We start from the raw sequence: 16,213 nt of genomic DNA on the forward strand, positions 1-16,213 counted from the left end.
TTGGCCCCTGACCTATTATTTGGTCGTATTTGGTCCCTGACCTATCAAATTAGATAAAATTCAACCCATATTGAATGGAAAATTAACAGCAGTCACCAATACAAAAACGGCACATGACATATAAATAAAATTAATTTTCAACTGGAGATGGCAACAGTAACTATTTTACACAGTAAAAAAATCCTAAAAACTTTTTCTAGTATTCCAATAGAGTGAAAATTAATTTTATTTAAGTGTCATGTGTCATTTTTGTATTGGTTACTGTCGTTAATTTTCCAACAGAGTTAATTTTTCATTCAATATGGGTTGGATTTTATCTAATTTGATAGGTTATGGGCCAAATATAACCAAATAATAGGTCAGGGCCAAATGCACAAATTTTGGATAGGTCAGGGGCCAAAAAGTGCTTTAAGCCCACCTCTTAAAAGTGTGATCTTATCCGCTCTAGATTGTAATTCATCACGAATCAATCCAACCTAAAAAAAATAGTAGTGCATACTTTGCTCCTTATTTCATGTAAAAAAATGTTTCCTAAAAAATGTATGCTTTTATCTAATAAGGAAGTTGTATATAAAAATGTAATTTCTTATATCTGTTTTGGTTAAGTGAAAAAATAAAATAAAAATGAAGTGTATATGAACATATGTATATAAAATTTAATTCTTTTACAAAAATAAGTGCTTTAAGTTTTGGTTTTCATTATAATTTGATTTTTAAGATATTTTTATTCCCTTTTTATGAAAAAAGTTTAGTTAAACTTTTTTACTTTATTTAAGCTATAAAATAATAATTATATATATATATATATATATATAGATGAGAGATCAGGTGTGACACATCTCTTATGGTATGACAAGCCTTATTGTGTGACAATGACCAATTGTGTAATTAATCAGGGGAAGGTGACAAATTTGTAAATAAAAGAAAAGAGAAAATTGTTTTATTTTTTTTCTTTAAAATGCATTTTCCCAACTTTTCCAAACTCGTTTTTCAAAAAATTTTATACCGTTGGACTCGTTTTAATTAAACGGTCATTTTAAGATCCATGAAGCTCAAGTAAAAAAAATTCCGGTGAACGGAATCCGGGTGGGCGTTTTCTGGCGAGAAAAAAAGTGTCCAGAAAATTCCAAAAAAATTCCAGAAAATTTAAAACATTATCCTAAGAAACTTTAATTCTTGGGTAAAAGCAATATTTCTTACGGTTTAGTCCCAATAAAACTTTTTCCTTAATTTTATCCATTTTACACGCTTCAACAATTTATTGGGTAAAAAATGTAAGGAATCTCGCTTTAAGCCAAGAATTAAAGTTTCTTAAAATAAAATTTTACATGTTTTGGAAATTTTTGATAATTTTATGGACACGTTTTTTTTCATACTTACGTTGTTCCAAATCAGTGTACCATTTGTTCCAACATAATACTTATATTGTTCCAACAGAAAATTGTATTATTTATTTTCTTTAAAATACATTTTTCTGACATTTCTAAACTCGTTTTTCAAAATTTTTTATACTATTAGACTCGTCTAAATTAGACAGTCATTTTAAGGTTCTTGAAGCTCAAGTAAAAAAAAATTCGGTGAACGGAATCCGGGTGGGCGTTTTCTGGCGAGACAAAAAGTGCCCAGAAAATTCTTAAAAAATTCCAAAAAATGTAAAACATTATTCTAAGAAACTTTAATTCTTGGATCGAAGCGTGATTTCTTACGGTTTAGTCCCAATAAAACTTGTTCCTTAATTTTATACATTTTACATGCTTCAACAATTTATTGGGTCAAAACTGTAAGGAATTTCGCTTTGAGCCAAGAATTAAAGTTTCTTAAAATGATGTTTTATATGTTTTTGAATTTTTTGATAATTTTCTGGACACATTTTTGTCATACTTACATTTTTCCAAGTCAATGTACCATTTGTTCCAAATCAGTGTACTATTTGTTCCAACATGATACTTGTATTGTTCCAACAAAAAAATGTTTTATTTCTTTTCTTTAAAATACATTTTCCCGATATTTCTAACCTTGGTTTTCAAAAAATTTTATACTATTTGACTCGTCTAAATTAGACGGTCATTTTAAGATCCCTAAAGCTCAAGTAAAAAAAATTCCGGTGAACGGAATCCGGGTGGCCGTTTTCTGGCGAGAAACAAAGTGCCCAGAAAATTCTCAAAAAATTCCAGAAAATGTAAAACATTATTCTAAGAAACTTTAATTCTTGGGTCGAAACGGGATTTCTTATGGTATAGGCCCAACAAATTGTTGAAGCATGTAAAATGGATAAAATTAAGGAAAAAGTTTTATTGGGACTAAACCGTAAGAAATACCGTTTCGACCCAAGAATTAAAGTTTCTTAGAATAATGTTTTACATTTTCTGGAATTTTTTGAGAATTTTCTGGGTACTTGTTTTCCTGCCGGAAAATGCCCACCCGGATTCCGTTCACCGGAAATTTTTTTACTTGAGCTTCATGGATCTTAAAATGACCGTTTAATTAAGACAAGTCCAACGGTATAAAAGTTTTTGAAAAACGAGATTGGAAAAGTTGGGAAAATGCATTTTAAAGAAAAAAAATAAAATAATTTTCTCTATCATCTCTTTCATTTTATTTACCAATTTGCCACCTTACCCTTTTTAATTATCATCAAAACTACGTAGTTTTGTTATATCATACAATAAGCCCATTGTCACAACTTAAGACCTTGTCACGCTGGATCTCACCCCTATATATATATATATATATATATATATATATATATTCCTCTTTAGGGTTATGTTTCTTCTATTTTATTTGTTTTTTTTATTATGATTGATCGATGATTATTAGTTTTGTTGTTTAATCTTTTATGTTGTTAATCTCTTAATTAAGAATCTACTAATAAAAATACTACTTTCATAAATCTCATTTTACTTTTCTCTTGATATACTTTAGTTAACTAGGCTTTAATTCTCTAGCAAGTAATTATCATGGTTTTAAAAACCGGACCGGACCGGTCGGTTGAACTGGTTTGACCGGGAACTGACCAAGCTTCCAGTCCGGTTATGCTACTTTGGGGTCATTACTAATGACCCCATATGAACTGAAGAAAACCGGTTTGACCCCGGTTTTTAGTAAAAAAAAATTGGTTCACAAAAAAAGCTTACTTTTAGTGCTGACTCAGAGAATTGGTTCACAAAAAAAGGTTTACTTTTAGGAAACCGGTGAACCGGACGGTTATTTGAAGAAAAAATTAAAATTACAGAAAATTGCAGCGTTTGAGAATCTGCCGCCCCATCTTTGTTGAGCCACTGGAAAAAACTGATGGGTTTCCTCTTTTTGTCTCTGCAATAAGAAGAAGAAGAAGAAGAAAGAAGAAGAAGCAAAAGTCAAAGATATCAAAATGAGTATATTCATGTGAGATTTAGAATGGAACTCAATCAATACTAGCTAAATGAAAAAGTGCATTCAATACTAGCTCAATCAATACTAGTCAAAGATATCCAAGTGAATTTTTGAATGCTTGCTATAAAATATATGTAACTCAATCAATACTAGCTAAATGAAAAAGTGCATTCAGATTAGTGCTACAAATGAAGACTTATTTATTGCTCGTCCCTTTGGTGAGGATCTTCATATCTCTACTTCTTTTGATAGTTATAAAATTAATATGAATATTTTTAATCTAATTATGCTATCAAAATATTAATATGAAAGTTGTTTTTTTAATATAATTATACGTCCTAATTATGTTGTATATAGTATCCTAATGGATGGTATATGTGCAAAGTAATTATTATTTATATTTATGTTTATAGTATGTGGGGTGATGTGGATGAATATCATGTGGTTGCTCTGTTCATTTATTGGGTGTCATTCTATTTTAGTAATAATTTGTGTAATGAATTCTACTAGCTTGTCCTATATTATTTCCTCAAACTAATTCCAGAGATTAAACAAAATAGATGTGCCCTGCGACAATAGCTTCTAAGGCCAAAAATTGGAACACATGTTTGTATTGATTTCACATAACTGTGACTTACATAACCATTGAGAAAAATGAAAGGTTGTACCTGTCAACAATAACAATTAGTTTAAGCATCCTATAATAATAAGACATCAATGAATATTGAAATAAAAAGGTGAAAACACATTTATATAGTTATTAAGAGAAAATGCCTTAATTGATAGGGATCACTGAAAGTTTGAGATTCTTATTATCAAATTTGTGTTTTTATCTTTACAAATGTGTCTAGGTGTTCATCTCCCAGAATGTAGTTATTAAGAGAACGAGTTGAATCCATGGAAGCATTTTTCATGTAAGACTTTATTAAATACATATTCATTTTTTTTTTATAAGCCTTCCATTTTCAATTTTCAATGTTAGATGCATATTTCTTCTAAGTCTTTTGATAAGAATGGTGTAGTTATGTTTTTAGTGTGTTGAGCTTGATAGACTAATTAGGTGGATTTTTTTGTAATCTCGTTGTTGGGTAATATGTTATTGGGTATCTATTATTGGATTTTCTTAAACTGTAACATTATATGTTTTGTAGGCCTCTCCAACAGCAGAGGTAGTAGAGTTTCCACAAGTTAAACAATTCATCTCCATCAAGTGCTCTTTAAGTTAGAAGTTTCGTTGAATGTGTAAGACTTTTTTTTTCAATTGTTGTGCCTTTTATAAGTTTTAGTTCTTATTTGACAATATTAGAGATATTTTATAAGAAATGAAATTGACTTCATTTGATCATATGTCAAAGTATATTCTTTATCTTTGGATTAAAAATTTAGTTGATTTGATGAGATTGTTAAAGATATTTTGTAATTATGTATTTTTCAAGAAAATGTCCTAGAGGCGGTTTCGATATAAGCAATAATGTTGTTTGAAAACCGTCGCAAAAAAGATACAAAATTGCCTAAAAAATGTTGCAAAAAACTGACACAAAATCGTCCCAAAACCATCACAAACTAGCCTTCCTTACAGAAACATACCCCGATGCCTTGTAAAAACCGCCGCTAAAGTAGCAACGCTTGTTGTATGGACGGATTTGTGACAGTTTTGAAAGTCGTTTGCATAAACTATAGTGACAGATAAAACCATCAGTAAAGTAGATAGATTTCATCGCTAAAAGTTCTGTTTTTTTGCAGTGTTTTGGTTGTAGTGATTTGACAAAACCCATTTAAAATTTTGGGATAGTGGGAATTAAGTTATTGAATTTTACTTGAAAATTAATTTTTATTCTAAATTTTTCCATAATCTTTATCTTACTTGATTGATTATTTCTGGATAACTTATTTAGTGTTAGCTGTCGGAGATTAATATAAAAGATTTTATTGGGTTTAACTATCAGCTTAAACTTTTAGTTAAATTAGTTCTTGAGATTAGTCAAAGACTTCAATTTAATTCTTTGATTTTATTTGTGTAGACTCGTCCAAGTGTCATATTATGTGTGGAAAATATATAGCAGTTATCGTCATATTAAGTAAGCATCCTTGGCACCTATTTTTCGGAAGATAAAGTTTAGCAGTTCGATACTCTTCCTCTCCAGTTTTTCAGTTACCTCTTGATCGTGTTAGGTGGGCTACTTGTGTTGCAGTTTCTTTTAAATTTAAAATACATTTTGGGATTGTAACATATGTTTTTTAGATGGGGATAATGGGGATTGAACTTTTATTAGTTAATTTTTTACTTTAGAATTAAATGTTTAAATTATGAGTTTTAATTAATAATATATGAAGCGCTTTAATGTGGTTTTATGGGTCATAAATGCTATTGAGAACTGGTTGTTACATGACCTCAAATCGAATGATGATGATTGGTTATAAGATTATGCTCGTCTATTCATTCAAATTAAAGACTCGATTGACACATCCATTGTGAGTTTGATTCATCACTGTATGTCAAGGAATTGATGGATTGTTTGCACTTTTTACGTGTCAAAAGAATATGTTGCGTATATTTGATGTTTGTTAATATTTCTATCATTCTAACTGAAAAGGTAACCCTTTTAAGACCTACTTGATAAAGCTGGAGAAATTTTTCAAAGAATTGAATGAATTGTTACCTTTGGATACCGACACCAAAGTGCTACGTAAACAACGAGGAAAAAATATTTGTGTTAGTTTTTTGTATGGACTTGGATCTGATTATGAGTCGATTACCTCTCAAATTTTGTCCAGTTTTAAAATCCCTGATGCAAATAAGGCCTTTACACATGTTCTGCGAAATGAAATTGCTTCTTCAGCTCCTTATGTTGTTCCCGCATCTAGTGCGCTTGTTAGCCACAAGATTGGGTCAGAATGCACTTATAAAGGACCTAATAAGGAGGTACTCGGGATATAAAGGCCTTAGATGGGGGAGGAAAAGGTGTGTGCTATTGTTGTCACGAGCCTAGTCATACCAATCGCACTTGTCAGAAATTACAAAACAATTTGTAGAGGAATCGATTTGCTCATGTTTCCACTGTTGATGCCACATTCTCATCCTCAGGTCGAACATACACTCTTATAGTAGAAAAGTATGCCAAGTATTCGGAAACATAGTTTTACAGTATTCATGTTTCTCTATCACTTGCATTGTTGAGTCAAGTAACTCAAATAAATGCCTCTTTTCAACCTCTTCAAAATAGGTCATTGATTCTGGTACCACAAACCACATGATAGGTAAGTCTAAATTTTTCTTTTCTTATTGTGGTGGGTGTGCATCGGTTCGGGTTTTTTTACACTTCGATTCAGTATTGATTTTAGCTTTAGGTGTATTTCGATTTGACAAAAAATGTAAAAAAAAATTGGAATTGTATTGAATTACACATATTATACATTATTATATTATATATATATATTTGGTTTTACAAGTTCAGTTTTTTTATTGTTAAGATAATAAGGTAATATAGATATATTTTAAAAGTATGTCATTTTTTTGTAGGTAAATTTAATAAGGAAATATAGTAGTTTTTTTATTATTATTTTTTAGCTAATTCGTTTTGTTCAATTTAAAATCAAAACGAATATTTTGGTTCAGTTATATTTTAGTTTTCCATACTATTTGATGTTAGGTTAAATTATTTTTGTAATTTCAGTATTTGGTTTGTTCGATTCGATTCGGTTTGTTCGGTTCGATTTAGTTTTAAACTCATACACACCCCTATTCACAAGTAACCGTGTCTGATGGAACAAATTCATCTTTCATTGGCTCTAGCAATATTAATCCAACTCCTACACTTCCTCTTTCATCTAATCTAAATGTACCTGGTTTTGCCTTTAATTTGATATCCGTGAGTAAATTTAATAAATGTCACATGATGTTCAGTAGATTTAGTTAAAATTGAGAATCAATTGAGAATAACTGATTCAGTTTAAAAACCAAACCGAATCAAACAAAGAAACATAATTAGCATTCCTATTTTGAACCTAATTATTGATTTAAATTTATTATTTAAACATAATTAGCATTCCTATTTTGAACCTAATTAGTGATTTAAATTAATCAATTTAATTATAAACTATGATCATATCATATAACTTGTAATAAAAGTGAAATTTCATTTTTTTTTTCCATATACATTAATTATTTACCATTAGATTGAAACATAACTGATTAATTTACATCCAGTATAAAGAAAAAATACTCCTGCAAATCAAATGACCAGCTAGAGACTGGAATAATGCAAAACATGAACAAACTTTACCCTGCAAGCATCAATTTTTCACAGACCAAAAAATGAAAAATGAACAGTTACAACTTCATCAAATCCCTAAGAACCAATCACAACCTAATACGATCGAGAATATTCGTTGGTTCGTTCAATGTTTACTCCTTCCCAAGTCGAAGTAGAAGCGAGCAGAGCACAGAACTCCTAAACGTCCCGTGCTCCCCCCGAAATACATGAAATTTACATTGCTGGATCAGGGTAGTAGCAGTCTGTAATCAAGAAAAAGAATTGGGGGGCTAAACAACATATCAGAAAATAGGAAGAGAATCTGTTCTTCCTCTTTTCGCCTAAAATTCTAAAATTAGGCAACCAAGCATAAGGCTTTTCAAAGAATTCTCCAATGAGCCTCCTTGGAACAAATGCTGCAACAAAATATACGCCCGGCCCGAGTCCAAAAACCCACTGCACAATCTCTTTCAAGTAAATAACATTGGTGGTCGTTTCGAACTATCCGAGCAAGAATTTGAAGATGTCACTCAGGGTAATAATTCCTTCTACGCGTTTACTGCCAGCCTCTACAATGATAAGCCGTCTAACACCTGAAATCAATTGCAGATTGGAATATCGTTAATCGGGTATGCAGGGATTAGCAGTTGAATAGTTCTTGTGAATTTACGTAACCTGGGTTGGCCAGTCGTTCCATCACTTTATGCAAAGTGTCTGACCGCAAACACATCTGACATCTTTGACTTCTCAATTCGTACGAAGAGTAGGCGTCTTGTCCCAATTGCAAAGCCTAATACGTCGGAAAACGAAAATTAGAAAACAAAACCTAACAGTAATTCGCAAATCGAGGAACTCCAAACAAGTTGGGAATACAGAAACATCGAAAACTTGGAGTAGGTAAAGAATGAGCCGTACCTGATGAATTGTCATTTCGTTAATATTAATGTGTGTATAAATCCTATCTTTAGCCAAAGCAGTTATGTCACTGTTCAAACAACAACAGTAGTACTCAAAATCAGAGCCTAAAAACGAGCTATTAACATGCATAAATGACAACTAGATGAACTAAATTACCTCCGACAATATATATCAAGTAACGAGTCATTATCATCAACCACTGGTATACAACTTACTTGCGCTGCACAGACAAGGAAATAAATAACATAAGAAACATATCAAACAATTTTTAATCCACAAGATACCATTCTTTGTCAGAATGATGTGTTCTACCGCTAAATTTCCTGTAGCACCATACAGAAATCCTATGATCGTATCCCGTCCCACAAGAAGATGCAGCCTATAACATTCCATGGGGCAATAACTACAAGACTTATTTGACCAATTTGCTGTTAAATATGTAGTGCAACGGGAACGAGAATCAAAGGGCAAGCAGCCCTTGATGAATGCACTATTGAAAGTTTATCGGTTTTTTCAGTTTTTTTCAGTTTTGCGTACTGAATAAATACCAGAAGTATACCTTGAATCAACAAGTTTAAAGCGGAACTAAGAGAAGCACTTGGTCTCAACATTGCCAAGGGACGTCTACCAGATTCTCCAATTTTCGGAACCCAAGTACCCACTGGAATTGAACATATCGGCATTTCTAATATCGGCAAGGTAGCAGAACAATGTCTAAAATACCTGCAAATGCCTGAAAACTAAAATCCTTCGTCAATAATAATGGACATGCAATCGCTCGGCAAGCAAACCAGCCGAAAGACGTACATTTAAGTATTCCGCAAAGTGAAGCAAGATGCAGTAGCTGGGGGAATGAACCATCTTCTGAAGATGAGTGGATAACGGGAATTGTAGCCACCTCATTCTGCAATATTCTCAAAGCAATCTCTTTCAAGTTATCGAACGGCCCAGCCTAACACAATCAATAACACCAAGTTAACTGACCAGGACCACTAGTGCACAAATTTTTTAAGGTGCATTAGAGCAAATAATTAACGCCGGTGCTCAACTCTACAAGTTGAAGCACCGCAAAACTTAACATCTGAGAACGCAAAATACGCCACATAAATCACTCACCTGGATAAGATGTCTAGCTAAAGGCCTCCCTTGTCCATCAATTTGTCTATTCAGATATGCTTTTCCCTCTTTCCAGGCAGATATGGTGTGTGTATCAAGCTCTTCCTCCGTCAAATTTGAACCATGATTTCCAAGCTGCAAGTAGAAGATGACTGGGTGTTAAACGACGGAAATGGAAAAAAAAAAAAAAAACCTTAAAAAGCGGATAACAATTGAGAACAAAACAATACCAAGCAAGCAATTGCTTGAAGCAACAATTAAAACAATAAAAGCATGCAATTTTGAAAGGTACGGATAAATAAGTCAAGCAAAATATCTGTATTTAGATAACTCACCGGGATAAGAGAACTTATCACATACATACCTCTCTCAAAATTAAAATAAAATCCAACGCGCTAAGCATTCCAACAAACTGGCCTTGGTTGAAATCCCAAAGAGGAGCCACGGATATTCCCTGAAAACAGCTTAACTCAGAAGAAATGCATGCCAACTTCTTATCAGAAACAACTAAATATGCATGAATGCATTTGTTCACCAACAACGTAAGTTCGGAAAACATCTTAAAAGTTGTGAACCACTACCAGAAGTACACGAAGATCATGCATTCTTTCAAAACATATAGTAAATGGTAAGAACCATAAAAAAGGAAAAAGGCCAACAACAATACTAGTGTTTATAAACAACGCGGAGCAGGAGGGGGGCCGACTTGGGGAATCCCTGTGTCCACATCTCCATATATGAATCGGGGGGAAAATGTTCCCCGTATCCACCTTGCAGGGATCCTCATGGGGATGGAGATCCCTGCGGGGATTTTTTTATTTTATATATTAGTTAAAAATTAAATTTATATAAAATAAAACATCAAATTAATAAAAGGTAACGATAATAATTTAATATCAAATTAATAAAAGGTAACGATAATAATTTAATATCTTAATTAAATACAAATGATATGTATAAATTAGTGTTATAACACATAATTATTAGCATTTTCGGGAATCCCCGCGGAGTCGGAGATGGGGAGGGCATTTCCCGCCCCTGTCACCGTCCCAACTTTGACGATAAAAGATTCCTCATCCCCACCCAGTGGGGAATTTTTTCGGGAATTCGCCGTCCCCGTCGGCCTGTTGACAACTCTAAACAATACCTTATCTAACCACTACATGACATTGCATCTACCATCAAATATGCTTATTAGCATCTTGCAATACAAGAAGCGTGCTTTGAGAACTGTAAATCATGAAGTGATTAAATTCGCTCGGAAAATTATTCTAGTTCTCCATATATCATGTACAGGCGATTTCATGAAGAAAATACAGGATCTATTTCCCTTTCTCTTCCATGGCCACACAATTCAGAATATGCGATAGGTAGTTCAACCGAAACCAGTTGAGACAGAATCAACTAGATTCCAGATTCACCGAGAAAAATTTAATCACGTACCTGCTCATGCAAAACATGAAATGCTTGCTTTATCGGTAAATCAACGTCCAAGGCAACCACCTGCATAACAGATGTGCTAAATTAGGAAAAATAGAGCGATGAAATCATCATGTCATAATAACAAACGGACGTCTAATAGTAAAGGCCATTGGCAAGAGATCCAAACCTTGCCTGACTTGGGAAGTAACTCGTACGCAGTGTGGGTAGACAAAAATACAGAAACACGGTGACGAGAGACCTGTAAGTCAGCTTCTGATACCCTTGGTATGACATCACTTACCATACCATCAGATACTTGGACCTGAATTATAAATTAAAACCTTGGTATAACCGAAAAAAAATGTGTAGTGGAAATTTATAAATGCAAGGGTATTTCAAGAAGGATTGAAAAGCAACACAGAATATTACTTAATTAATGCACATAATTGGCAGTAATAGGAATTTCCAGAGGAAAAAATTTCATTCCTGAACTGGTAAAATGACATTAACAAAATGAAAAGTATTACGTGGCATCAGAAAGTTATTTCTTATGGAAGAACGGTATCTCACCGCACGTTGAAAGTCATTATCCATTTCCATGCAAACCAATGGCATCTCTGCTGGACCACTAACAGGATTGTAACTGGCTTCACCAGTAAATAGCCCAGTGTTCACAATCCCGTATTCACTCGTTGAATAAGGTTGGTGGTCATCATGCCGCCATTCTCCATCAACGAAAAACTTGTACTGCATGGTAAAGTCTCTTAAGGTATCAATATGATATTAAGAAGAACAAAAACTTGCATACTATGTTCTAACAAGGAAAAATGTATAATAACAGCCTATGTTGCAAAGAAACTTTGATTTTAAAGTGTTTTCCGTTTCAAGGAACGTTTCGGAAACCAAAACTCTCGGAAGCTTGTATGAAACACTTCGGGTCATGTTTCATAATTTAAGAAAATTGGAATCTTGTTTCTTAGAATTTGAAAACTTAAGTCCCTCTAGATCATCATCATCTTCTACAAGCCTTTAACATGAAAAAAAAAATTCTCTTTTTTCTCTCTATTGTACAACTTGTATGTAATTTTTTTAATGTATGTATATATATATAAACATACATCCTTATAATTTTAAAAATTTATAGATATACCCTTGTGTTTTTTATTATTTACACGTTTCCCGTGTTCCTTTTTCCTATATTTTTTACAAATATCAGTGTCTGTTTCCATTTCAGTTTCTGTATCTCATTCTACTTTGTACACCGTGAGGCTTATTCTTCAAGTGCGTAATCTCTTCTAAAACAATCAATAGTCATGAGCATGCTCTTTGGCATTATCTAGCATCAATTTTAAGTAAAACTCATACACAATACTTCACTTATCAAGGGAACTTTTTCTTTCCAATTTTGCTCATATTCTAGACCCGAGAGATGATTATAATAACAATTATGATAAATAACACCAATTTATGTCATATAAAAAACAACGTCGTACAACTAACAAGAATAACACTTCTCAGTCATCAGCATCAAAGCAAACCAAACCCACCTGGTGATAACCGGGTGTTACACTGCAAATGGCCTGAAATACCGTAGGACGACCTTCCATAGGCGACATAGGAACGAGCCTAGCCCATCTTCACCACAACAGAAGGAAGACCCATCAATTCAAGTCATAGCATAATATCCAATCAATCAAATAATTCAAACCAAAATGCTAAGAATTGCACACCAATTCGAAATAAAGCACCAAGAAATAAAAAAAAATAGCCCATCTTTAGGGGTGTTCAAACTTGGGTTGGGGTGGGTTGTGATCGGATTTTTAACCAACCCATATAAGGATATTACTTCATGGGTCAGATGGGTTATGGTGGGTTGGAATAAAAAAAAAATAGATGGATTGGATGGGTTATAGTGGATTGAAACTTATTTTGTTTTCTTTACTATTTTTCTTCTATTTTCTTCTTTTTTTATCTCAATAGTGTAGGTTAAATACTAAAAAAAAGTTAAATTGATTATGTGGTTTAAGATATATTTGTGTTCTTTTTACTTTTATTGAACCACAAATCTCAAATAATAATAAAATATAGGGATACAAATTAAATTTGACCCTAACGTTTACATAAAAGTGTAGATTGATTCTAGAGATAAGGTACCAAAATAGGCCTATGGTTTTTGGGAAGTATCAATTTAGGCTTCACGTGCAAAATAGCACCAATATAGGCTTAACGTTTAAAAAAGAGTATCAATTTAGACCTCAGTAACGGATTGGACACGTCATTCCTATTACTCCGTTAAGTTATGATTTCTCCCTCCACGTGCAATTGACATAACTTAAAGGAGTAATATCAATAAAGTGTCTTGTTCCGTTATCGAGGCCTAAATTGGCACCCTTTTTTAAAGGTTAAGCATATATTGTTGCTATTTTGTAAGTGGAGCCTAAATTGATACTTTCCCAAAAACCAAAAACCATAGGCCTATTTTGGTACCTTATCCCTTGATTCTAATATACAAAATAATACAAATTTATCTCTAACGATTCTAAGCAATATCAATTTTACTCTTACATTATTGAAAATTTAAAAACCCTCGTTTGACTGTCATTTAAATGTTATATTGAACCTTCTAAACTTTATGTCTAAGATATATAGTGCGCTACCAACATAGTTATAAAAAACTTGTTAAAATTTTAATAACTAAGGGCCTGTTTGGCTACTTGTTGTTCCTGTTTGCTGGTTGCTGTTACGGTTTGGTGTTTGCCTTTGGAAAGAAAAGCAGAGATTCCATGCTTTTGTAAAAAGCTACTTTTCAGCTGTAAAAGGCAAATAGGAGATGCCTAACCAAACACCTAAAACTCTGCATTTTAAAGTGAAAAAGGCAAACAAGAGATGAAAAGTAGGTAACCAAACACCCCCTAAGTGTGTTACATATAACCAATTAAGGTTGACTTGAGTGATTAAACGCCTCAAACAGAAGAAGAAAAAAAAGAGTTAGGAATTAGAAGTAATAGAATTTGCAGAGTCTTTAGTTGAGTTTCATGTTTATTTAGGCCAAATGTTGTCTTTTTGATCCATTTAAAGTTTTAAACACAGATCTTTTTTAATGGAGTACATGAATCGCCAGAATCAGCGGACTCGCTCGATTCACCACCTATTCGGACGTCATGTCCGATTCAGATATGCTTTTTTTGTTTTCTCAATTCTCAGCTTTTACAATTTTCATTTTCCAATTTAAAAAATATCAAATTATGAATAACCACATTTTTTTAAAATTTAAATGAGATAAATAAATAACAAAGTGAGAATATAGATAATTATATGGACTATACGGGTGGTTAGATGGGTTACAATAATCTCAAATATAAAATCTAAAACTCATTCAACCTTCTAACGCATTGTAACCCACTTAACTTAACTTAACGCTGGCTTGCTTTCATGGGTTGGATGGCTTGAAATTTAGTGTGTTATAATAACCCAACCAATTTTAAACACCCCTAGGGTATAGGGTAAAATTATAAAAAAAAAAAAAGAGCTGAAAATTGATTATCACCTATCAAAAGAACCGGTAAGAAACACACTCCGACCACCGTGAGGCCACATGAACCGCATTAGCACCGTGCGAGCTTCACCACCACCACCATCTCGAGCAGCATCCATACCGGAGGCAAACATTATCCCTTTCCCCCAATTTTATAAACAATTCTTCAAAAAATCCTTCAAAGCAATAAATTTTTCCCCCTTCACTTCATTAACTGCAAAACAATTTCAAACTAAAAATTAGGTTCCCAAGAAAAAAAACACTTCAATTAATTCATTATACAAATATGAAAGAAAAAACAGAGAAGAACAAATAAAACCATCACCAAGTAAGCTACTAGTCGAAAAGCTAATAAAACAAAGAATGAAAATAAAAGCCAAACAGACAATAGAAGAAGAGATGAGATGCTCACAAGAAGGGGAAGAGCATAAAAAAGCTTCAAAATTGAAATTGAGAAATGGGTAAGAAGGTTGGGAACAAGTAATTGAACCCTAAAGGAGGAGAATGGAAAAAATGAATAGAATAGAATATAAAATTGAAGCTAGAAATTCAATCTTTTATGTTATATATAATAAGAATGATAATGGTGAAAGGGTTACGATCGAGAGAGGAAGCGATACGATCGAATCTAATTTTCAAACCCTAAATAAAAATATGAGAAAAAACAAAAGACAGAAACTTTGATAGAGATGTCCTTTGAATCATTATATTCCATCTAATGAAAATATTATAGGCCGTGTGAAGGGTAAAATAAAAGCACATCAATTTTACTTTTATGGTATAAAATAGTTTAATTTTAGGATAAATGTATATTTACACGTTTAAACTTGGCACGTTTTATCTATTGGTACCCTGAACTTTTAAAATAACATATCACATATCTATAGTCGGTTTTGAAAATCTATCACGCATTATAGTTGGTTTTAAAAACCTATCATACACCTATACTTGGCTCATTTGAACCTCCTACACACAAAATCGTAGATACATTATCTTTGACAGTTGAGATGACATACACGCTTTTCGTGTAAATTTATTTCTAACGCATAAAAGGTCGCAATTTTACTCGTTCAATTGCACAATCGAATATTCAAAACAAATTTATCGACACATATAAAAAGTTTTATGTATTTTAACATATTGTTTATAATTGTTTTAATAATGTAATAAACATTTTAGGTAATTTTTTTTATAATTAGCTTGTATTTGACATACTTAAATGTTGACATTATGACATATTGCTTGAACTAAAAGAATTTAATTAATATTTAAAAAGATACGTTGTAATAATTAAATAACGAATCAAATAATAGTAATTGGTTTATGAAATTTTTTTACTAGGTATGAGTAAATTTTACCTTGTTTGAAAATGTTAGTGATGAAATTATATCATTTTATACATTAAGAATAAATTTCCGCTTCTAAAAAACGATTGTAGTATATTTGGACTTTATCTCATTAATATATTATATATAATTTATTTTATTATTACATAACTAAATAAACATTTATCTCAATTTTACTTTAAATTAGTATAATTTTTTTTTGTTATGTTATAAATAAAATACCCACGGAGTTTTTTAAAAAATTAAAAATT

General features: G+C 32.2%; 1 protein-coding gene across 1 annotated transcript; it reads right to left on the minus strand.

Annotated features, from left to right (window-relative positions):
• Positions 1-7,621: 7,621 nt before the first annotated feature.
• On the minus strand, positions 7,622-15,294 carry LOC136219935 (sucrose nonfermenting 4-like protein). Its single transcript, XM_066007534.1, has 14 exons — positions 15,029-15,294; positions 14,629-14,830; positions 12,629-12,716; positions 11,652-11,828; positions 11,269-11,403; positions 11,103-11,162; positions 10,024-10,113; positions 9,660-9,794; positions 9,351-9,495; positions 9,103-9,276; positions 8,700-8,763; positions 8,541-8,610; positions 8,301-8,415; positions 7,622-8,218 (listed from the first exon to the last, which is right to left on the minus strand). Exons 2-14 carry the CDS (start codon positions 14,748-14,750, stop codon positions 8,127-8,129), a joined length of 1,467 nt encoding a protein of 488 aa, XP_065863606.1. The 5' UTR covers positions 14,751-14,830; positions 15,029-15,294; the 3' UTR covers positions 7,622-8,126.
• Between the last annotated feature and the right edge of the window lie 919 nt (positions 15,295-16,213).

Source organism: Euphorbia lathyris, chromosome 2, assembly GCF_963576675.1.
Source record: "Euphorbia lathyris chromosome 2, ddEupLath1.1, whole genome shotgun sequence".
In the NCBI taxonomy this organism is placed as follows: domain Eukaryota; kingdom Viridiplantae; phylum Streptophyta; class Magnoliopsida; order Malpighiales; family Euphorbiaceae; genus Euphorbia; species Euphorbia lathyris.

What these genes read in the sequence shown, in the direction of transcription:
- LOC136219935 (XM_066007534.1), bottom strand. Translation starts at nt 14,750, where the DNA reads ATGTTTGCCTCCGGTATGGATGCTGCTCGAGATGGTGGTGGTGGTGAA. An exon ending in ATAATGACTTTCAACGTGCG is followed by an intron (nt 11,404 to 11,651) that starts GTGAGATACCGT and finishes TTTATAATTCAG; the next exon opens with GTCCAAGTATCTGATGGTAT. An exon ending in ACGAAATGACAATTCATCAG is followed by an intron (nt 8,416 to 8,540) that starts GTACGGCTCATT and finishes CCGACGTATTAG; the next exon opens with GCTTTGCAATTGGGACAAGA.